Source organism: Mirounga leonina, unplaced genomic scaffold (assembly GCF_011800145.1).
Source record: "Mirounga leonina isolate KUSES-001 unplaced genomic scaffold, KU_Mleo_1.0 Mir_200, whole genome shotgun sequence".
NCBI lineage: Eukaryota > Metazoa > Chordata > Mammalia > Carnivora > Phocidae > Mirounga > Mirounga leonina.
Window position 1 is genome coordinate 10,632,613 of NW_023270503.1, and position 23,508 is coordinate 10,656,120.

The following is a 23,508-nucleotide window of genomic DNA, read 5'->3' on the forward strand; positions in this document are numbered from 1 at the left end:
TTAACAAGGTATGGTTCTTCTGAGTCTTTGATAGTCATCTCTGAATTTACTATATCCATAAAACTAGGCCAGGAGAGGCAAGCCTCTCCTTAATGAGTTACCTGTAAGCAGAGGAAAAAAGGAGGTGGCCCACATTCAGCACACTTGATATAAGGCTCCATGAGGTAGGAGGAGCAGCCGCGGCAAGGTGGCTTATCAGAGGGATCATCTAGAACAAAAAGGACAATCTATCAGCTTCAAAACATGTTATGATTACCAAAGTGCAAGGTGAAAATCTGCAAACAACTACACAGGTGGTGAGCTGTGTGGAAGACTCAGCTCGTCTTGGAGACAAGATGAGCTCATTCTAAATAAGAAAAATCAAAAATCACGTTCCTTTTTCTCTGAAGGCAGCTTTGTTCCTTCCTATAGTAGTATCTACTACTATAAACAGCATTTAAGCAGATATGACCCCTAGAGAAATTTACCAGCATAAGCTTTCCCTCCTAGTTATTTTTCCAGGAGAGAAAATGTCACATACTTACACAACACACATACATATTTTTAGATAAAGCAAATCTGACAAAATGTTAATGATTGTTGAATGTAGGGAGTGGCCAACCGTACTGCTCTTTCAACTTTTCTGTAAGTTTGCAAATTTTCATAGTAAGAAGTTGGGGTGAAAAACTCCTTTAAGTATCTGTTTTGTGATATACTACTTTACATCTGAGTTAAGATTTAAACCCAGGAAAGCTCCCTTTCTCCCATGGTAAGCAGAGCACAGCTCACCTTCTTCTAGTTCCAATGACCGTACTGTATTGTCTCTGAAATATTAAGGCAAGAACTACAATCTAAACTGTCTAAAGTGATAAAAAAGCAGATTATGTGTGTCCCTGGTTGCCCTAAATTCTGCCTCTCTAGAGTCAGGGCAACCTGGCAGAGTCGTTTTCGGTGCTGAGCAGTAGGGGTCTAAGAAAACACAGGCTTTGAAGGTAGATGAAAGAATTTAATCTGCTTAGCCTGAGGCAGGATTTCTCACATTCTGTAATAGCATTTTCCTTCCTAAAGCCCAAGAAACACTCTTCAAGGCACCTTTCCCTCCTTCAAGTGATGATTATTGTTCATTTGTTTCTAAATGAAGACCTGGAAGAAAATAACAGGGGAAAGAAACATAATCCTTCTGACAATAGCTTCAAAATAAATATATATAACAGCAACTATGCCACTTCTCCCATTTCAAATTTTGACATGGAAGAACAAATATTGTTGTATATTAAGTGTCAGATGACAATTTTTACCAAATGACTTCTTCCTCACATCATTTTAATGATATAAGCTTGTTTTTCTTTCCTCAGGAAAAAAAAAAATCAGTTACTGACTGAAGTAAAGAGCTTTTAAACCCTTACATCAAGAAGTAATTATTTTGTAAAAGTAACCCAGTTTGTAGTTTTAAAAATTTTAGACAACAAAAGCATAAAGTCATCCTCTATTAACATTCTGAGTTCCAGGCTTTCTTCAATGTATGCGTGTGCATATATTTTAACAAAAATGATGCTTTACAGGATGTTTTGTAGGCTTTTTTCTCACTTGACAATATACTGTCAACATCTTTCATGATAGTATGCTTACATCTTCCTTGTTCTTTTTAATGGATGAATAATATTCCATTGTGTCAATCATCTAACCTATGATATATGTCCCTTACCCTTAAATGATTCTGTGTCAATCATCTAACCTAATAGTTTTCAACTGCCCCCTAGGAAGGCATTTTGAAAATGTGAGGAAAAGCTTTTTTTTTTTTCCTGCCACAATAACTAAAGAGCACTACTGGCATTTAGCAGGTGAGGACCAGGGATGCTAGATATTGTACAAGGCTCAAGACATTCCTGCACAACAAAGAAGTGACCTGTGTCCTGTACAACTTTCAAATATTCTACCAGACATTCAAAGTTGGTGACAAACCTGTTCATAATTACATGACCTAGAACCTAATTCCATGTTACCTATAAAACAAAATGTTTTTGACAGTTTTAATATATATTTAATTTTCCAGGAAGGCAACTGCATGTACTTCTACAGGAGATTATATCTTGTTTTGTTCGGAACTTTACCAAGAGTTATTCAAGCTTGTGGGATTTCTGAGTCACTAATACAACACAAATGAATCACTGTGCTTTTGTAGTTGTAAGATTCACAGTGATTCAACATATGGGTGCAAGCATCTGACTACTTAAGTCATTATGTCTCCTACTGAAATCGTGTCTAAACATATTGAGATACATACATTAGTTCATTTTTCTCTTTTGCTTATCCTTTGTATTATAGTTAGGGCATTATTATTTCTGTTTCTTTGACATCATGGGTGTAGATGTGTTATGCTATCTATGTATTTCATTTCCAAAGAGCAAATGGGCTCTAAAAATGTTATAAAAAGAAAACATGGGATCTTGTAAGGTTGAAAACAGCTGATCTAAGGCGTTCTCTACTGGTGGACATTTATGTTATTTCCAATTTTTCACTATTTTGAAGAATGCTGTTGTGTTCCTCAGAATATATATTTTTCTAGAACTAGAACTGTTGAGCATACAGAGGGTTTTTGATACACATAGCCAAACTATCCTTCACAAAAATATTTTAGAACTTTTCTATAACCTAAGAGTAAGGAAAGGCTTTTTTACCATCATTCAAAATCCAAAGGCAATGAAAGGTTAATAAATTTGACTACCTAAACAACACAAACAAAAAACTTCCTTGGCAAAAAACACCGTACGCAAGATAAAAAGGCAAATAAGCTAGAAGAAAATATTTGAAAACCTATTATAGATAAAGGACTAAAATCCCCAATATACAAAGAACTTTTAAAAATTGAGGGGAAAAAAGAACAAAAATCCTATTGCAAAAAAAATGAAGAGATAATTAGAAAAAAAAGAGAAAGACAAAAAAATGGTCCTTAAACATATGGAAAGACACTCAACTTCACTCATAAGAGAGAGCTAGACTGAGATATAACTTCTCACCCATCAGACTGACAAAAATTCAAAAGCTTGATAATACTTTCTTAGTAAGAATGTGGAAAAATAGGCATTCTCATAAGCTGCTGATGGGAATACATTAGAACATTATTTGGAATTACAAACTACTACCTAGTTATCCAAATGCTGGAGACTGGTTGAACAAACTATGGAGTACCCACACAATGGAGTACTATGCAACTATAAAAAAAAAGAATGAGAACAACCTTTACAAACTAAAACAGTATTTCCAGAAGATTCTATTAAGTGAAAAAAACCAAACTTCAAAAAAAGCACACATAGCATGCTATCTTTCCTGTACAAAATGAGGGGAAAAACCCCAAATATTATGTATGTCTGCTTATCTTTGCAAAAAGAAATACAGGACAGCTAAACTAGAGAACAATGAAGTTGGATACCTACAAGGGGTTGGGGAGGGGGAATGGAATGGAGTGGAGTGGAAGAGACATAGGAAGGAGCAACAATTCTCCAAATATATATTTTTGTATAGTTTTGACTTCTGGAAGTGTACTTACGTTCCTCAAATTTAAAAAACTGAAGTAGGAAATATAAAAAGGGAAAACTAAAAGCAGTATGAACAGATGAACCTAATAATATTTCAAAAGAACACTGTAACCACACTGAAAAGGAAAAAAAAATCTAAGTAACTTACGGACATTTAACAATATACCTTCAGTCTTGGGTGATGCTAACAAATCCTGAACTTGTTGAAGGAGGTCTGTTTTATGCAGTGGTATGTGAAAAGCAACTCTGACATAATTTTGGATGTATTAGAAGACTGAGCAAATGAGTAAATGTGCTGATGTTGGGTGTCAAGGTTCTCACTGAGGAAAGGACACACAAATAAGGAATGGGGGAAAACAAGAAAAAAGCTTATGCAGATGACTTGGAGGTATCAATGGGAACTCGTGATTTCTTAAAAGTGTATGTATGGGTAAGTATGTATGTATGTTGGTGTATATGTATATAGCATACATGCACATATATTTCATAGCTCTGTGGGCCTATGAGCCAAGATACAAAACATGCTAGTAGCAATGACCAGATCTTGGTCTCTAATATCAGTCCTCTTTAAAAGGAACCAGGGCTCCTCGGAGAAGTGGCTGATTCCAGGGCTGGGGCAGGGAAGATACAAGATGCACCTGCAACATGTAGGCAAAAGGTAAGGAGATGCTCAAAAAAGTGATGGGTGTTATTAAGGATGTAGGAGCCAGAATGAAGGAGCTCACAAGGGTCAAACTGGGACAATCTGAGAGCCAAAATAATTAAGTATGATAATGAATTATAAATCCTTGAAAAAAACAGGAATTCGCGTGTCCACTTACAATAAATAGGTCAGTGAAATAAGCGAGATAGGTCTCTTGATTATATAATCAAGAATTCATATAATATGTATCATTACATATTACATGTAATATATACAGTTGTATAATTACATATATTATATAATTATGTCAGTGCTAACTACCAAATGTGGAGAGTGCTGGATTTGAAAAAAATCATTTTGCATGATAGTGAAGACTGGATCAAGGAAAAATCATAATGGATGTTAAGTCTAGGGAGAAATTTTGATGAGGAGTGGGATACTTTATGGTGTCAAAGTGTCTCCCTATGGGTTGTTTTTATACCCAAGGGAAAAATACAAATTATACAGTGGAGAACTCAAACAGACACTATGACTGGGTTTTCAAAATCATTATCACCAATGAGGTGTAGAGCAAGAACAAACAAACCCAAAACAAGAAACCTCAATTTTAAAAAAGGGGAGGGAGGAAGGGCCTGGCTTCTTCAAAAGCGTGAATGTCACTAAAGATAAATGCTATGGAAATGTTTCAGTTTAAAGGAGGCTAAAGAAACATAGCATTAATGTAAGACCGATTCCTGTGTCATTAGAAGGAAAAAAATACCATAAAGGACACTGTTGAGTCAGCTTACAAAACTGAATGAACTAGATGGTAGATTGGATAAAAATATTTTATGGATGTTAAATTTACTAGTTGATAACCCTACTGAAGTTATGTAATAGAATATCCCTATTCTTAGGAAATAAACACTAAAGTGCTTACGGGTAAAGGGCTATGATATGTCCCTTACCCTTAAATGATTCTGAAAAAAAAGGGGGGGTATCTATATCTACCTATACATAGCATAGTATATAAATATATATTACTTATAGTGTATATATTACATACGGTGTATATAATGTATATTTACAGAGAAACAAAGAGAACACATGCAAATGGAGTAAGAAGTTAACAGTGTATGTGGATTCTTTGTATGATTCTTATTCTTCCAACTTTCCTGTAAGTTTGAAATTATTCCAAATAAAAAGTTTAAAAATATTTTATTTATTTTTTTAGTATTTTAAAAAGGGAACGGGAGTGGTTTCAGTTTACACTTCCAGCATCAGGAAAATTCATTTAGGTTTTCTCCATGTGTAAAATGAGAGATTTGAACTAGATGTGTTTGAAGCCTTCATTCTGTCCTAAATTTATATATATATAGGTGTGATGAGAGAGTAAATAAGAGGTCCTTTAAGAAACTGCTGAAAAGGAAACAATACCTCAAAAGTGCCTTTCTGTTTCTTCTCATTGGGACACTACTAACATCTAACAATAGAATTTCTATTTCTGCCAAATCTCTTATCATCAGAAACAAAGAAAAGGCAGTGTATTTTTTTCTCCATAGCTGGGGGTGCCTGAATTTATTTCACACACACACCATAATTTTCTGCATTATTATTATACTGTGGTTCACTCTTAGAACACAAGTTCCCCCTAAAAGGGAAGGGGGAAGAGAAGCATGTCTTTTATTCTACCACTGACATTTTTTATCAAGGCATCTAAAATATATTACTGGTTCTAAAGAGAAATCCAAGTGCTTTCTTAAGTCTAATTGCAGGTTAATCATATGCCTGAGCATAGTTTTCTTACAAGACCTAGGGTGATATGATTGTGTCATGTGTTTAGTGGGCAATCAATAAGTATTGGTTAATTTTATTTTGATTTGATAACTCTTATTCCTTTAGGATCAGATTCACAGGGCTTAACTTCAAAGTGCTTATTTTTCTTCTTTGATCAACTTCCACTTGAGTCTGCTGTTAATATTCACCTGGGTCTTGTTCCCACTATACTTACTGCTAAAGGAACCCAAACGGTCCATTCCCTAAAATTTGCAAACAATCTTGTTTTGATCTTCCTCAATGCAGCACTCCTTCAAGGAGATGTCAGAACTGGCCAACACATACACCAAAGCTTGAGGACTCCCTATGAACAAACAAAAGCGGCATATGGATCAGAAAATAATTCAAAAGGACAAGATGCAGAGAAGACAATGCAATGTACTCAATTCTACCACATCCTAGCTTTGTAATGCTAAGCAAATTATTTTATCTTTTTTTAAATTTTGTTTTAAGGGTTTTTTTTTTAATATGTAATTATTTTAGAGAGAGAGAGAGAAAAAATGCATGCAAGAGTTGAGGGAGAGAGAGAAAATCTCAAGTAGACTCCCCACTGATCACGAAGCCTGACACAAGGCTTGATCCCATGACCCCGAGATCATGACCTGAGCCAAAATCAAGAGTTGGACACTTAACCGACTGAGCCACCCAGGCACCCATTTTATTTATTTAAGTAACGACTGAGCCACCCAGGCACCCATTTTATTTATTTAAGTAATTTCTACACCCAATGTGGAGCTCGAACCCATGACCCTGAGATCAAGAGTTATATGCTCTTCTGACTCAGCCAGCTAGGCTCCCCAATTATTTTGTCTTTATAAGCCTGTGTCCCCCTCTGTAAAGTGGGTATGAGAAACAGTATCTACCTCCTACAGTTATTGTGAAGATTAAATACCAAAATCCATATAAATAATGCACCGTGGTGGCGGCCCACAGTAAGCCCTCTATAAAAGGTACATATCTCTAATAAACAACTATTGTTTTTCTCTACCCAGTTTGACTTACACTTATACTTACGCCACTTACACTTGGCCCAAGTCACTTCTCTCCTTAATCCTCTTTCCTTTGGGACACTGACTCACCCACATTTTCATATGGTTCTGGTGGCGTTACCAATCACAATACTCTAAACCCCAACCCCACAGCTAAAGCGGCCAGATCTCTTATGAAAATCTCAATCTTGAGTAAGACATACAAGGACAGACGTCAAATGGAGCCCAGTCATTCACTAATCAAAGAATTTGGTCCATGAGCTCTGGCTATTGAGATCCCCAACCCCAAGGGTGGCCCCAACTGTTTAGATTTCTTCTCATTTCTCTATCTTTCTAATACTTTAATATGAATGACTATTACGAGAAACCAAGGAACCCTATTACGACATATATTTGTTCACTTACTCTTTGAATAAATATTTAATGTTTGAACAATGTACAAAGTATTTTCTTGAAGGCAGAAATGAAATCATACTTCACCCTAAGTCAAGAAAACATCTCTCCTTCTATAGTCCTACAGCTTCTTAGCTATCTCTTTTCTGGCAACCCATTCTACTTTGTGAGGATTACTTCTGAATGCATATTTTTTTCCCATTTGTAGACTAAATGAAAGCAGGAACTGGGCGCCTGGGTGGCTCAGTTGGTTAAGCAACTGCCTTCGGCTCAGGTCATGATCCTGGAGTCCCGGGATCGAGTCCCGCATCGGGCTCCCTGCTCAGCTAGGAGCCTGCTTCTCCCTCTGACCCTCCCCCCTCTCATGTACTCTCTCTCATTCTCGCTCTCTCAAATAAATAAATAAGATCTTTAAAAAAAAAAAAAGAAAGCAGGAACTACTATCCAATATACATCTGTATGCTTCAAAGTGCCAAACACAGAGAAAGAACTCAATAAACAAAACGTAATGGACGAATGTTAGTTTTACAACAGGTTAATTCATCTTTAGTTCTCCTGGAGTGATTTCTTTCACCTGGTACACTGAGCTTGGGGTATAATTCATCCTTAAATCTATATGACATTCAGATTACATGGCTGTCAATAAACTTGTCTTTTTTGAAGTGGGCTGGGATAGGATGGTTCTCACCCTACTCTGGTCCCAGGAAGTTAGCCTCGAAGAAAAATGGGTTTAGCAAGAGGTATTACGCACTCAGTAATAAAATAATGACCAACATTTACTGACTTTTCTCATATGCCAGGTACGGCGGTCCCACTCACTGTATGTGGATTATCTCTTTGAATCCTCACAACCTTCAGGCATGCTGCTTTTTCAAAGAAGAAAGGAAGTTCTGAAAGACTGCTACTTGCACAATGTCTTAAAGGTAGTGAACAGCAGCGACCTTCAACAAAGGTTAATAGGGATGGTCAAGTAAAGAATATATAAACACTCCATGTCATAAGCACAATATTGCAAAAAGCAGAATTTTCTTTTTTCCTCTCCTTTCTTCTCACAGGAGACATGACATCCATAAAAGGATGGGGGTAGCTCCAAATTAACATCTACCAAATTCAAAGTCACTGGGAGGTAGAAGGCAGGCACGCGAAGAATGGCATCCGCTGTGGTGCAGAGTACAGGTGCAGGGTTTGGAGTTTTGCAGACAAGGCGGAGCTTCTCACTTTGTTCCTTAAGCTGTATGATCTTGCGCAAGTCATTTTACCTGAGCCTCAGTCGGCCTCAAAATGGGGCTGAACTACCTAGCGTGTAAAGCCTACTTGAAAACCCGAAATGTAACGTCGGTCAGGTGCACGACACAGAGCTGCTGTTCCCAGCGTAATTAGGCGCGCCACCGCACAAATAGGAATCCCGAGGCTCTGGCAGTGCAGGGCCGCCCAGGGGGCGCAGGGGGCGGGGCGCGCCAGGCACGCCGCGAGGCGGGGCCGACCGGTCAGGCCGAGCCCGCGCCGCCCTCCACCAGGCGCGGCGCGGCGAGGCGAGGCGCGGCGCGGCGTGGCCCGGCTCCGCAAGCCCGCCCGCCGCGTTTCCCCCCGAGCCGCCGGGGCCCGCAGCTCGCCCCCGTCCCCGCCGCCCCCTCGGCCGCTAGAGGGGCTCGCGCCCCGCCGCCACCCGCCTTGTAGCGCCTCGTGCCTCACCTCGCTGCGTCCCCCTGCTCCGCGCTGAGGAGCCGCCAGCCGCGCGCGCCCCCGGGCGTACGTGCTCGCTCTCGAGCGACACAGGCGCGAGCTCGCCGCCGCGCCGCCCCTCCCCGGCCTTCGCGGCCCCGCCGCCGCCGCCGCCGCCGCCGCCGCCCCCGCCCCCCCCGCCGCCCCTTCGGCCCGCGCCTCGGCCTCGCCGCGCGCCCGCCGCCGTCCTCCAGCAGAGGCCCGGGGGGTTAGGGCGGCCTGAGCAGCCTGCCTGACTTGAGTCCGGGCAGCAGCCGCTTTTGCGTGAGGCGCGTTCCCGGGCGCCAGAGGCTTGCCGGTGCGTGGCGCCGCCGTTCGATCCGCTCCAGAGTGCGGTGAGGTGGAGCGGGCCGGTACTGTCCTGCTTTTGTGTTCCTAACATTCCCACTCCCGCCGCCCCTGTTGACGCGAAGGCAGCTGAGGCGGAGCGGCTCTTGCAGCGCTGCTCGCGGATTAACCAGACTGACTGAATGGTGTAAGGGTAAAGAGGGTACGTTTTATTCAGATGCTTCTGGAACGTCGAAATTCTCTTCTTTGGAAAGAACCCTCCCCTCTCTGGGCTTCAGGGGCCCAGACTGAGGCGCAATGATGAGAGGATGTGGTGGTCCGCTCTGATGTCAATCTTGAGGGCTAGGTATGTCCCAACATCTCTTATTACTACTACTAATTATTATAATAGCTACCATTTGTCGGGTATTTAGTGCATGCCAGGCATTGTTACAAAAGAGGTGACATCCATGGTGTCATTTAATCTTCAAAAACAACCTTATGAGGTGGGCACTGTTATTACCCCCATTTTCCAGGTGAAGACATTTAGACTGGCTTATAAATAACTTGGGAACACACGGCTAGAAAGTGTTGGGAAGGGGATTCAAGCTGTGGTAATCTGCACCATTATGCTCTTACATCTATTTAGAAGTCTGTCTTTCATAAATTCGCCCAGCCTCTCTTTAAATTCATTTGCATTTTCTGCTGGTGTGACCTCTTGATTGATCTTTTAGTATATGAATGCTACAAATTCGTCCTAAAAAATAATCAAAATTCACACCAGCTCCCACTGTGTTAAATAAACAGTTAACATTTTGGTATACTCTTCCAGACATTTTCCTATGCATCGTGTCAATAGATCTATTATAGTGTAGTTTAATTTTGATGTATCCTGAAAATCTAGTCATTTAGTCAACAAATATTTAATAAGCAGACCCTGTTCTAGGTGCTGAGAACTCAGCAGCGAACAAAATAGTCTCTGCCTTATATAATAGTGGGGGAGATTGACAAGAAACAATATACATATTACTAAAGAACAGGTAGTGCCTGGTAATGTGGCAAGTTTTATGGGAAAAAAATAAATCAGAATAAAGGGATAAGAGTGATGTGGGCACGGTCTTTTAGATGAGGTAGACAAGGAAGGCCTCTTAATTGAAAGAGCACATAAGTAGAAACCTAATCATTAAGGGAGGCAGCACATGGATTTCCAGAGGGAAACTAGAAGAGAAGCAGCAATTGCAATGGCCCTGAGATAGGGACTTGCTTGGCCTGTTGGAGAAGCAGCAAGGAGACCAGTGTGGCTGCAGCACAGCAAATTAGAGAAATAAGTTGCGAAACAGGCAGAAACCAGATCATGCATCATCTCGTAAGCCATGGTTGGACTTTGGATTTTGGGGGGATGTGGTAGAGTACCATGCAAGGGTTGAGAGCAAAGGAGTAATCGGAATTTTTTTGGGGGGGGGAGACTTCTTTTTAGGGTTTAACAATTTGGAAAACTTATTTTGCCAAGCAATGTGGATTCGAATTTTATGTATTTTAGAGCAGTTTCTTTGCAGAGATGGCTCATGAATGACTCCTTGGTGTGTGGTGGGGGAGGTAATCAGATTTATTTTAAAAGGATCAGTCTGGCAACTGTGTGGAGAATAAGATGGTAGAAACATTAAAGTTACTCTTTAAAGCATTAATTATCCTTTTATACAGCCATCATTCAACAGTTAATCAACATTGGTGTTTCACCTACACCTTTACACCTCGGCAACCACTCATCTCCACAAAGAGGAGATAGGGTCAGACACTTGAGGACTTATCTTCATGTCTTTCTCACCTAAAGTGAAGTTTTTTGAGACTGGCTAGATCTCCATATATCCAGATCTGGATGTCATGATTGTCAACAAATTGAATATGAGTCATCAGTGTTGTACTATTGTGGAAAAAACAATCCCACATTAACACTGGGATCTATTCGTTAAAAACATAGCATTCAAGCACCTGAAAATTACCCTCTGCTTCAATTGATGTTAGGCCCTCATTAGAATTCTTAGCCCCAATTTAGTCATTTTGCTTAAGATGTGGAAAAATTAAAATGCACAGTGAAAGAAAGGGTAACACTGTTGAAGGCAGTGCTTTTCTGGGTTTTTGCCTTTAGCAATGTAATGGATAGTGGCATCAATTGTAAAACCAGCTGCAGGAATAACAGATTTGGAGGAGAAATTAAAAGTTCTGTTTTGGATTTGTGTTTTGCAATCTGAGTGGAAATGATATATATTAGATATATATTAGAGCTCAGAGGTGTATAACTGTATCAAAATTGTTTCTTTGGATGTGTGTCTTCTTTAGACAGAGCTTGAAGACAGACACTATGTCTTTTCTTCTTTGTAACTTCTGTGCCCCTAAGTGCATCCTGGACAAATATTTGTGAAATGAGCAAGTAAAGGCAAAGGTATGGATGAAGTCACTCAGGCAAAATATATAAAGTAAAAAGAGAAGAGATACCTGCTTTCACTGGAGGTCCAAGTACCTGAACATGATTTATAAATAGGGTGACCTGGGGCGCCTGGGTGGCTCAGTCATTAAGCATCTGCCTTCGGCTCAGGTCATGATCCCAGGGTCCTGGGATCAAGCCCCGCATCAGGCTCCCTGCAGGAAGCCTGCTTCTCCCTCTGCCTGCCGCTCCCACTGCTTGTGCTGGGGAAGCTTAACCGAATGAGCCACGCAGGCATTCCCCAAGCCCTTCCATTCTTAACGGAGGAGGTTGGCCTTTGAACTTGAAACCCAGCAGGGAAAATTGTATCCTACTGCCAGGGTCTGTAATGTAGCTGCCATTGACTGAGTCCAGAATATGCCAACAGGTCCTCTTCAACTGTAAAGCTGCTGTGTTTAGAATCAGAAGTGTAGTTTCTGAGTTCCCTCCCTATGGAAATGATTCTTTATCATTTCTAGTTACTCACTTGTCCTGAGTGCTGAGTTTATAAACTTTATCTCATCTAATACTTATATTTTTTCTAAGTGAGGTGGTTCTTTGTAGTCTGGTATACAAATAGATAAAAACAGAAAGTCTCGAAGTCTCTGCTTTCTTCTGGGTTTCAACTTCCTCTCCTTTAAGCTCTGAGGTATACCTAGTACATGTAAGTTAGCCAGAGATTTAGGTCCTGGAGCAGAGTCCTTTGCCAATTACCAGGGCTCTTCAAGGCAAGGGATCTTCCTTTGACACGCTCAGAAGAGAGGGTTTCACCCCACAAAAGGCGGGAGCCTCAAGGATTACAGCTCTTAGCTCTCAGCAATGTGAGTTCACACACACTAAGTCACTTTCCCAGAAGCATAGGCTCCCCTGTGGCCTAGTTCAGGACTGATTCTAGCCTCCTCAGGCTCTGCTGTGGAGTCTTGCATTCAGGAGCATTGCTTTCCTCCTTCCTGCGCCTTTACTCCACCTTCTATCTTTCTCTCTTTGTGACCACCCTCATCAAAGGAGTTAAGGAATCAATCCTTTTCTTTCCAGAAGGTTCCTAGACTGCTTATTTAACTTGATCCACCTCAACTGTGACCAGTCTGCAGAGGAAAGGTGGAAGCAGTCCTGCTAATCTATTTACAGAAATATAAGGTCTATATAGACATTTCTCCACACGGTGGCATGTCTGGGTTGCTTCTGCATTAAGGAAGAGGGCCCTAAAGATCTCAGAGGTGAACAAAATGGAAAAAATTTTTTTGCTAAAGGGCCCTGCTGCATCCTACATTACAAATAAGGGAAAATAAGGCTCAGAAAAGGAAAACCATTTGCCCAAAGTCATTTAGTTACTAGGTAGCACAGCCAGGATGAAAGCCAAATCTGGCCAAATGTTACTAATAAACTACCTCTGACTCTTTAAAACTGAAGAGTTAGCAGGTATCAGGATTTTCATAATGCCATAGCCATTAAGGAGAGTGTCCGTGAATCTAGGCTTTTGCTACCCATCTGTTTTGCCTCTTCCTCACCATCCTGACTTCTTTTTGATCTATGTAAAGTGCAGAGTATCTGTCTCGTGAGTCACCAGGCTTTGGGTAGAATCCAAAAAGTTAGGTGAACTAGGAATGTATTGTTGCTGAGTAACTTCTGTTTATCCGAAAAATTTAACTACTACCCTTTACCACTTGCAAGTATTTAAGCAAGTTATTATCTTTCTGTGCCTTTTTTCTCCTCGTGTGTAAAATGAAAATTATAATACCTAATTCATAAGAGTTTTGTAAGGATATGACTATATATATAAAATACCTAGTTCATGGTGGGATTCAAATAAATTATAATTGTGATTCTAATTCTAGAAGTGCTCCATAGGATGACCCTGGGGCTTGTTTAGAAGTTGTAGGAGGCTAGGTTAGCCAGTGCTCAACATTAGAATTTTTTCATTATTTGAATCCTATCTACCTACTAGAAACCTGTTTCCAGAACACTGAGCAATTAAATAGAATTTCTTTTGCTGCTTGCTTCTTTAGCACCTTACTATACATAAGTAAGGGAGTGTACTTTATCTCCTAGGTCACAGAACAAATGCATAATTGCCATCAAGGATGGATAATCCAGCTTTACCTCTAGTGCAGAACAAACTCAGGAGCTGTGTCCCATTTACTTAATGTAAATAGTGAACAGACTTAGGCATTGTGAACAATTAACTATAAGATTGTTCCTTAGAGTACAGAATGAATACTTTCCTATTATAATCAAATAAAACTTACAATGAGGTTAATCTGATGCATATTTAATGATAGATGTAATTGTTATTGTGCTGCATGATAATTAGGCCTTAAATGTTAAGCTGTTTCCATAAATGACTGTAATTGGTTATTTTTATACAGCAAAACACATTTTTTAGTGTTTGTCCACTCACTTTATTAATTTCCTAGAATCTATAATCATACCAAGGACAACAGTTTTCCCTGAGTCTTTACTGTTTAATCATGCATTCACACAAACACACTTTCAAAATGACACAGCAGGGTTCTCATCCTAATTTGGTACTAAAAGTAACTATTGTTCAAGGCTTTTTATATATGTATCTTTTCTCATTTTAGTCCTTAAAAACCCATTAAGGGAGGTGTTGTCACTCCCATTTTACTGATGCAGAAACTGATGCTCAGAGAATGTAAACAGGTAGCATAGTAGAGATTCAAACTTCTATCTCCAACTTGTAACCACTACTTTATACAACCTCAGAAGATGATGGGTCCCAGCCAAGATATGTCAAGATTTTCAGGAAGTGGACTGGCTCCTGGGAAATACCAAATATGTATAGTATATCCAAAGGGAGAATGAGTCATCCTGAAAGAGGGAGGCGTTAGTAATGGAAGTTTGAAGCCTATGGAAGCTGACTTTCTGAGTGCCCATTCAAGAAAAAGAGTCTTGGCCAATGAATTCCACGCATAATCGCCCTGTTATAGGCTGTGATATTGTAGAGACACCATATCAGCCTAATGCCATCGAATATCTGAATTTTAGAATTAACCCCGCTAATTCTGATTCCTTAAGAAAGAATCAATATGGGAGTTAAACTGGTGTTCTCAGGCTTTTTATCATGACTATCAGCCCTGAAGAGCCTTTTAGACATTCTTTTTCCTAATTGCTTCCCCCATTGAAGTTTTAATACTACAGATATGCCAGATAGATATCTGTTTATATACTATATGTCTACCTGTACTTTATATATAAAGAAAGATTCTTTTTGCCCTTCAAGATTTAGGTTTTTTTTTTTCTTCCATGGAGAGTGCAAACAATTATGCATGAATAATGTAGCTTCCCTTCAGGTTCAGGATATGCTACTTATACAGAGAATAGTATTTTTGTACTTATGACAATTATATTACTAGTTGTAATTAATAAATTGATAAATTTACATACAAGCTTGGTTAGTGTGAATCTGCTCCTAAATAATGGGACCATTCTCTGTGTGGAAAATTTGGGTTTCTAAGCCTGTAAAACAGCCTGAGAGGCCTTCAGACAGACAGCCTATTAGTCTTCTACAAGTCAACCTACAGAACATATCTTTTTATTTGAAATTTCTAGAACATTTTTTTTTAAGATTTTATTTATTTGTCAGAGAGAGAGCTCACAAGCACGGAGAGCGGCAGGCAGTGGGACTCCATCCCAGGTCCCTGGGATCATGACTTGAGCTGAAGGCAGATGCTTAACTGACTGAGCCACCCAGACGTCCCACTTCTAGAACATTCTTATGTGTTCATTCCTTTACCTTACAAATATTTTTTAGCCCTACTCTAGGATGAGGACTATGCCAGGTACTAGAGATTCAAGGACTAAAAAATAGTCTCTGCTCTCAAAAAGATGCTCACTGTCCAGGGGGGCCTGGGTGGCTCAGTTGGTTAAGCATCTGACTTTAGCTCAGATCATGATCTCGGGGTCCTGGGATCGAGCCCTGTATCGAGCCCTGCATCAGGCTCCACACTCAGCAGGGAGTCTGCTTGTCCCTCTGCCCCTTATGTGCTTGCATTCTCTCTCTCTCTCAAATTTTTTTTTTAAAAAAGATGCTCACTGTCCAGTTGGGGAGACAGATATGCATGAAAATAATTACAATACAAGATAATATGTGTTGTAACAGAGATGTGTTAGGTATACTAAAGGCTCCAAGAAGAGGTTAGTCAATTGTAGGGAGAATTAAGGTGTAAGTCTCTGGAAAGTGATGAGTTAAGTCTTGGAGAGGAGTGGGAAGGAACTTCCAAGCAGAAGGAACAAATTATTCAAAGGACAGAAGCATGAAATAGGGTGGCCAGCTGGTCCATATGATTGGAGTACAGAGAATAAGAACGGAGGGCCACTGTACATGACATGATATGGGTAGACAGAGGCCAGACCATAGTGGGTTTGACACTTTACTCGGCCGTGGAGAGCCAGTGAAGCATTTTGAGTTGGGGAGCAGTGTTATCACTCATCTGAGTTTTAGACCTGAATCTCTCTGGCAGTGATGTGGACTGAAAAGTAGCAAAATGAAAGGCCAGGGGGTTCAGCAGTCCAAGTAAGAGATGATGAAAGATTGAACTAGCACCATTGGAATGGGGATGAGGAAGAAGAAATGGATTTAAGGCGTTTAAGAAGCAATTAATTAGGTGCCTGGGTGGCTCAGTTGGTTAAGCGTCTGCCTTCGGCTCAGGTCATGATCCTGGGGTCCCAGGATCAAGTCCCACTTTGGGCTCCCAGTATCTCCCTCTGATCCTCCCCCCCTCATGCTCTGTCTCTCTCTCAAATAAATAAAATCTTTTTTAAAAAGCAATTCGGGGGAGAAAAGTGATAAATAAGTGGTAGAATTAAAAATGATTTTCTATGTCCAGCATAGTTGATGGATAATGGCTGCTCACCAAGAGAGGGACCATCAGGCAAAGAGCAGACCTGAAGGGGAAGGGGTAGGTTTTGTTCTGGATGTGTTAAGTTTGAGGTGTCTGTAGGATGTACAGGTGCCCTTCACTAGACAGATTCAACAGCAGAAGGAAAGGTCTAGGTCAGATATACCGATTAGGGAGTTAGCACAAACGGATAGAAGTTTTGAAGCCATAGGTGGTTCCGTCAGTAGACCGTGTGATTCTTGATCTTTGGGTCAGAAGTTGGAGCCCCACGTTGGGTGTAGCGTTTATTTTAAAAAAAGTTTTAGGGGTGTCTGGGTGGCTCAGTTGGTTAAGCTTCTGACTCTTGGTTTCGGGTCAGGTGATGAGTCGTGGGATCCAGTTCATGGGATCGAGCCCAGTGTGGGGCTCCACTCTGAGCATGGAGTCTGCTTGTCCCTCTCCTTCCCCTTCTGCTTCTCCTTTCTCTCTCTCTCTCTAAAATAAGTAAAATCTTTTTTTTTTTTAAAGATTTTATTTATTCATTTGAGACACAGAGATAGAGAGAGCATGAGCAGGGGGAGAGGCAGAGGGAGAGGGAGAAGCAGGCTCCCCGCTGAGCCAGGAGCCCGATATGGGGCTCGATCCCCGGACCCTGGGATCATGACCTGAGCCGAAGGCAGACGCTTAACCACCTGAGCCACCCAGGCGCCCCATAAGTAAAATCTTTAAAAAAATTTTTTTAATATTTAAAATAAAAATATCATAAGCTATAAAGTATGTGTAGGGACAGCAAAACGAAGTTCTGATTTTTCCTCTGGTGACCTCTGTGAGTATATCTTCATCGTTATTATTTTGCTGCCCCTGACTTGCTAGTGCCCTAAGTACATGTTTATTCACCTACTCAGTAACCAATATAGCACTGAAAGTACATCAAAGAAAATGAATTAGTCAACAGTGCCAAATATTACAGAGAAGTCAAAGATAAAGGTTAAAAAATGCTCACTGGAGAAAAGAAAAAGTACCAATTATACAAGCATATAACAGAATAGAATGTATAGAAGTAAACCAAAATAAATATAGGAACCTAGTATATAATAAAGGTGGGCTACTCAAAAAATGGTGTGGACAAGTGGATAATATCCGGGAAAAAAATAAGTGTCAATTTGTACCTCACACCAGGATAAACTCCAAATGGATTAAATATTTAAATAAAAATATAAAAATTGAAAACAAAATATGAGAAAACTCATTTAGCATCTTGGCACAGGGAAGGATAATCTAATTATGATTCAGAATACAGAAAGCATAAAAGCAGAGATTAATAATTTGACTACACAAAGCTCACAGTTTCTGCCAAACAAAATAACACCTTAAGCAATGTCAAAACATAAGTGGCAAAGTAGAACAATGTTTGCAACTCGTATCACAAAGGGCTAATCCTCCTAATAAAAAGAAGTAGATAAGGAAGAGGTTAAACAGTTAAAGAGAAATATCAATGAAAGATGTAATTGGCAGGGCTCATATGTAGTGGTTAAAAGTGTAGAGATTTTGAGGTCACCTACCTGCATTGGAATCCTAGCTCTGTCACTTGCTAGCTCTGAGACCTTGGGCAAGTAAGTGGCTGATCCCTCACTTTTCCATAAAATGCAGATAATAATTGTAGTTCCTTCAGAGGGTAAGATGGGGACCAGGCTGGTGACTCATGGTAAAAGAAGGGAGGACACCGAGAAGATGGATTATAAATTTCTAGGATTGGGGTGCCTGGGTGGCTTAGTCGGTTAGGCGTGTCTGCCTTTGGCTCAGGTCATGATCTCAAGCTCCTGGGATCAAGCCTGTGTGTCAGGCTCGCTGATCCACGGGGAGCCTGCTTCTCCCTCTCCCTCTGCCCCCCCACCTGCTCATGTTCTCTCTCTCTCTCTCTAAGATAAATAAAATCTTTTTTAAAAAAATGAAAAAAACAAATTTCTAGGATCTGGGAACCTTGAAGGAAAGAGAGTCTGGGAAGAGAACCAACTCAGCCCCTATCTGTCTCACCTTTCATGAAGGGCACTTATTTATGAAATCCCTACACATGTCAGACACAGCTCTAGGACTAGGGACACAATGTAAGTAAAACAGGCATGGTGCCTGCTCTCAATGTAGCTCACCTCTATGAGAGAGGCGTCCATCAAATGCCACAGGAGAACAATTACAAACGGATTAATTCTGTGGAGGAAATTTACACTGTAAACCTAGTGGAGTTTGGGAGGTCAGAGAGGACTCTGTGAAGGAGGTGGTTGTTGAGTCAATATCTGAAATATGAGTAGGGGTTAAATAGGCAAAGGGTAGGGCGCTTGGGTGGCTCAGTTGGTTGAGCAACTGCCTTCAGCTCAGGTCATGATCCTGGAGTCCCGGGATCAAGTCCCACATCGGGCTCCCTGCTCAGCAGGGAGTCTGCTTCTCCCTCTGACCCTCCCCCCTCTCATGTGCTCTCTCTCTCTATCTCAAATAAATAAATAAAATCTTAAAAAAAAACCAAAAAACCTTTAAAAATAAAATAGGCAAAGGGTAGTGAAGGAAGGGGAAGGTGGGGTAAGGGAATGGGAAATGGTGTCAGAGGCCCAGAGAACAGCATAGGCTCTGAGGCAAGAAAGAAGGAAGCTGGTCCACTGTGGCCAAAGCTAGAGTCAGGGGAACAGTGAGGGCAGATGAGACTGGAGAAGGAGACATGCTAGACTATTCAGGGCCTTAGCAGTCTTGTTAAGGATTTGGGGCTTTATCCTGATAGCGGTGGGAAGCCACTGAATGGTTTTTAGCAGAGGAGTAACACGATCAAATTTGTGTGTTGCAAAGCTCTTTCTGGCTGCAGTGTGGAGAACGGTGTACAGATTAAAGAGAGGCAAGAGAGCAACTATGGGGAGATAGAGTATGGTAGTTTAGGCCAGCTATATGCTCCTTAATCTACTTGTTTCCCTACTGTTACTTTAGCAGAAGACAAAGCTTTTGTTCTTACATAACAGATGTGCATGAAATGTTAGCTGTTATTACGGTCTACGGTTAGAGGACAGAGGTTTAAACTTAATCCACCAGGAAGAATGAGTATGTGGGGAGGGAAAGGATTTCATTGAGAGGGTATGGGAATCCAATCATTTCCTATCTGGATAGGAAGGAGGGGATGGAAAGGGTAAACAATGACATCTGCAACAGAGAAAAGGAGGCTACGCTTCCCTAAGGTGATGTTGCTCTGGCACATGGACCGTCTCTTCTGCCAAAGTTCATTTTCCCATGCTTAGACAAATAAAAATGTTGGGCAAAGGTACTTTATGGCTTACCCTGGAGAGCTCTGTGCTTTTTAGTGGAAAACAGGCCCAGGAGTTTAGCTATCCCTGCATGTTGCACTTCTCTTCAACACTATAGAGTCATCACAAATGCCTGGGGAGAAAAATATCTAAATCAATCATTCTGAAATTGAACATGTGCGTTACTTAGCTGGTTTAATTTCAGAAGAAGACAATGACAGATACTAGTAGCTTCATGAGACCTACTTTTTTTTCTCTTCCTGCCATCAAGAATTGAATAGGGTTGGACGATCTGATGACCCAACTACCTTATTTTGTCATGTATGTGTTGGGCAAAGCAAAGTCCTTCAAGATGGGAGTTCTTGAAATCCTTCTAAGAAATACATTCAGTTTTGTGGGAGTTTTAATGTGTCAAACAGCTTTTTAAATGCAGCTGTAGAAGCCAAAGTCAAAACAAATTCTTGGAGCCAAATGGGATTCCCAGAGCTTCAGAGCCTGATGGTTGCTTTTTATGTATAAATCTGCATGTTGAGGAATAATATCTTAGAAATACACTTTTGATTGTAACATGTTTCACAGACAATTAGTGTCCAAGAATATAGCCAAGAATACAGACTTCCATAACAGTAAAAAAAAGAGACTAACAGGGGTTCCTGGCTGGCTTAGTAGACCATGGGACTCTCGATCTCAGGGTTGTGAGTTTGAGCCCAATGTTCAGTATAGAGATTACTTAAAAATAAAATATTAAAAAAAAAAGATTAACAACCCCCCTCCCCCAAAAAAGGGGAAAGGTTATAAGCAAGCAAGAGAAAACCTGAATGCAAATATGTGGAAGGAAACTCAACCTCATTATTAAGCAGGAAAACATACATAAGAACAACAATGACACATTACTTCATAGAGTTAAGATTGGCAAAAATTTTAAAGTCTGATTTTCAAGTTAGGGAGATAGTGGAATAATACTCTAATGCTGGTGGGAACGTATTTGGTACAACTGCTTTGGAAAACCATATGCATTCTAGCAAAGTTGAAGATGTATGTATCCTACAACCCATGAATTCTACTCCTTGTCATATGTCCTAGACATAGACATGTCTGAGAAAATTCATTTTAATTATTATTTTTTTTAAGTAGGCTCCATGCCCAGCGTGGAGCCCAACATAAGGCTTGAACTCACAACCCTGAGATCAAGACCTGAGTTGAGATCAAGAGTCGGATGCTTAACTGACTGAGCCACTCAGGCAACCCCCGCCCCCAAGAAGATTCACTGTAGAAGAAATAAACTGCTATCTGGTATTATATGTATAGTTCATAAGTCTTCAAATTCAGTGTCTCTTCTGTTGAATGTTTGGTTCTTCTAGAGGGCAATAAGGAATTTATAGTATAGCCTGCACTGTTTATTCTTCTTTTCCAGTACATTAGGGAGCAGTCATGACCTGAATAAATCCTTGGAGAGTCTTCTGGACATTATCTTATTCTGTGGAGACCATGACACTATACTCTGAACATATCCTTCTCCTTCCTATTTTAAATTTTAGAAAATAGACTTAAAATAGGGCAGGATCTTGGTGTTTATGAATGTTTTTTAACCCCCCTTTGGGCCAATAATACATACGGGCTTCACATTTATTTACATTTGCTTATTTTCATTTATTTTTGCCCACTTTTTTCAGAGGATGAAGTTAGCGACTTCAGCCACTGGGTGGCGCAAATTCACAAGTGTCTGGTAAAAGTTTGTATATTCCAGCCCAAAGTGCCCCCGTTGCTACACTCTACCATATGAAGGAAGGTTAGTTAGAAAAAAGGCTTTGGGGACCTGAAATCTAACCATAGACATGGATCCAAGTTCTCTAGGAATTCCGATTAAGGGAAATTTCTGGTATTAGATGACTGGTGAGTCAGGTCACTAAATAAGGAAAAGGAAAAGAAGGAAATGGGAAAGTGTTAGAATAAGGAACAGGAAGAGAAAGATGAAGGGATAAAGAAATACGAGAGAAAAAAATATATTAAAGTCCAGAGAGATAAATTCAAATGTTACCAACAGTTCCAGGATGGCCTCTTGTTGGTTTGCGTTTACCTGGTAACCAATAGCAGCTTTGATTTGAAGTAAAGATACCTCATTTTCTTCTAGGAAGTCAGTTATGCTACCCTCAGCTATCCATTTAGTGGAGTGACATTATCAGCATATGTGTTGAGTGTCTGCTATGCACATGGTGCTGTGTCAGATTCAAAGTAATATAGTCATATACAAATTAATACGGCTACTACAGGCTTCAGGCATAAGAACCAGGCAGTCCAGGCAGCATAGAGGAAGAGATAAATGGCAACGTGGGGCAGCATGTGTAAACTCCAGAAATAGAACCCTGAGAATGGAGGGTCCGATTGTGAGGCGAGGAGGGGCCATACGACTGTCAACCGGTCCAAGGCAAAGAAAAAACAAGGATTCCTAGCTCCCAGTCCTAAGTACATATAGCAACTATTCCTTGGAAAATGGCTATTTCTGGTCATAAACATGGGAAAAGTGCTTTGGGTCAGAATCCACTGAACACTGCTCAAAGAGGCTCTAAAATAAGTAGGGTGGGGTAAGAGGATGATTAGGAGAGACCCATCCTTAAGTCCCTCTCTGATTAGTAACCCAGAAAAGGAGGGATGCTAATGTCCTGCTCAGGCCTTTCAGAGGTCCAGGGAGTCCTAGGTCGCTTTGCTTTTGGAGATCACAGGTATATAAATGAATCACAGGTTAAAAATGAAGAAATGACAGAACAAAATATAAAACTTACATATGTTAAGTCTTTATATTGAAGAAAGTTAGGCTTTTAACACACAATTGCAACTATTAATGTGAGTCAACAATACCTTTAAAAGTTTAAATTGGAGGGTTCCTGTGAATGTTCCTTTTCTGTCCTAAGCAATTACCCACCTTAATCTTTGGGCCTATCAGAAGGTTTTGGGGTCACTAAAGCCCAAGAGAGAATGACTGCCAGGCTTCTCAACTCTAAGACTTGGAAAAAAAAAAAAAAAAAGCACAACTTAATACTTGTGCCAACTGGGGCCAACTGGCTGGCTCAGTCAGTAGAGCATGTAACTCTTAATCTCAGGGTCATGAGTTTGAGCGCCATGTTGGGTATAGAGATTACTTAAAAAATAAAGAAAGAAAAATTTAGGGGCGCCTGGCTGGCTCAGTCAGTAGAGTATGCGATTCTTCATCTTGGGGTTGTGAGTTTGAGCTCCATGTTGGGCATAAAGATTACTTAAAAATTAAAAAAAAAAAAAATCTTAAAAAAATAAAAAAATTACTTGTGCCAACTGGAAACACAGCAGTAATGTATTAACCAAAAAAGAAGGACAGGTTTAAAATAGTATGGAGAATATGATGTGATTTGTGAAACATGTGTCTTTATTTATAATGTCTGTAGAGAGATACATCCAAGTATTAACAGTGGTTATCTTTGGGAGGGGGGATTAGGTATCATTTCTTTCTTGTTTTTTCATTTATTCTTTACACTTTCCAGCATTTCCTAAAAATTGTTATAATGAAAGTGTCCTTTAATAATCAAAAAACAAAGTGTGGTAACTTAATGAGAATG

General features: G+C 40.3%; 2 protein-coding genes across 13 annotated transcripts in view; one reads left to right on the forward strand and one right to left on the reverse strand.

The window, feature by feature from the left end:
* Positions 1–9,122, reverse strand: part of TADA2A (transcriptional adaptor 2A) — a 49,224-nt gene extending 40,102 nt beyond the window's left edge. For 2 of the 6 annotated variants that reach the window (XM_035026628.1, XM_035026625.1), the window contains exons 1-4: positions 9,048–9,122; positions 8,140–8,296; positions 6,149–6,277; positions 102–208 (exon numbers count right to left, since the gene is read on the reverse strand). In XM_035026628.1, the coding sequence (XP_034882519.1) occupies positions 102–208; positions 6,149–6,173 (132 nt within the window). In that variant the 5' untranslated portion in view covers positions 6,174–6,277; positions 8,140–8,296; positions 9,048–9,122. Of the gene's footprint in view, positions 1–101; positions 1,123–6,148; positions 6,278–8,139; positions 8,297–9,047 lie in introns of all 6 variants that reach the window. The other 4 variants (XM_035026630.1, XM_035026626.1, XM_035026629.1 and 1 more) reach the window with 4 other exon arrangements.
* A 283-nt stretch (positions 9,123–9,405) lies between these two features.
* Positions 9,406–23,508, forward strand: part of ACACA (acetyl-CoA carboxylase alpha) — a 280,433-nt gene continuing 266,330 nt past the window's right edge. For 4 of the 7 annotated variants that reach the window (XM_035026634.1, XM_035026635.1, XM_035026633.1 and 1 more), the window contains exon 1: positions 9,406–9,711. Coding sequence is in view for 1 of the 7 variants with exons in the window: in XM_035026633.1 (XP_034882524.1) it covers positions 9,674–9,711 (38 nt within the window). In the remaining 6 variants the exon portion in view is untranslated. The remainder of the gene's footprint in view (positions 9,712–23,508) is intronic. The other 3 variants (XM_035026637.1, XM_035026639.1, XM_035026640.1) reach the window with 1 other exon arrangement.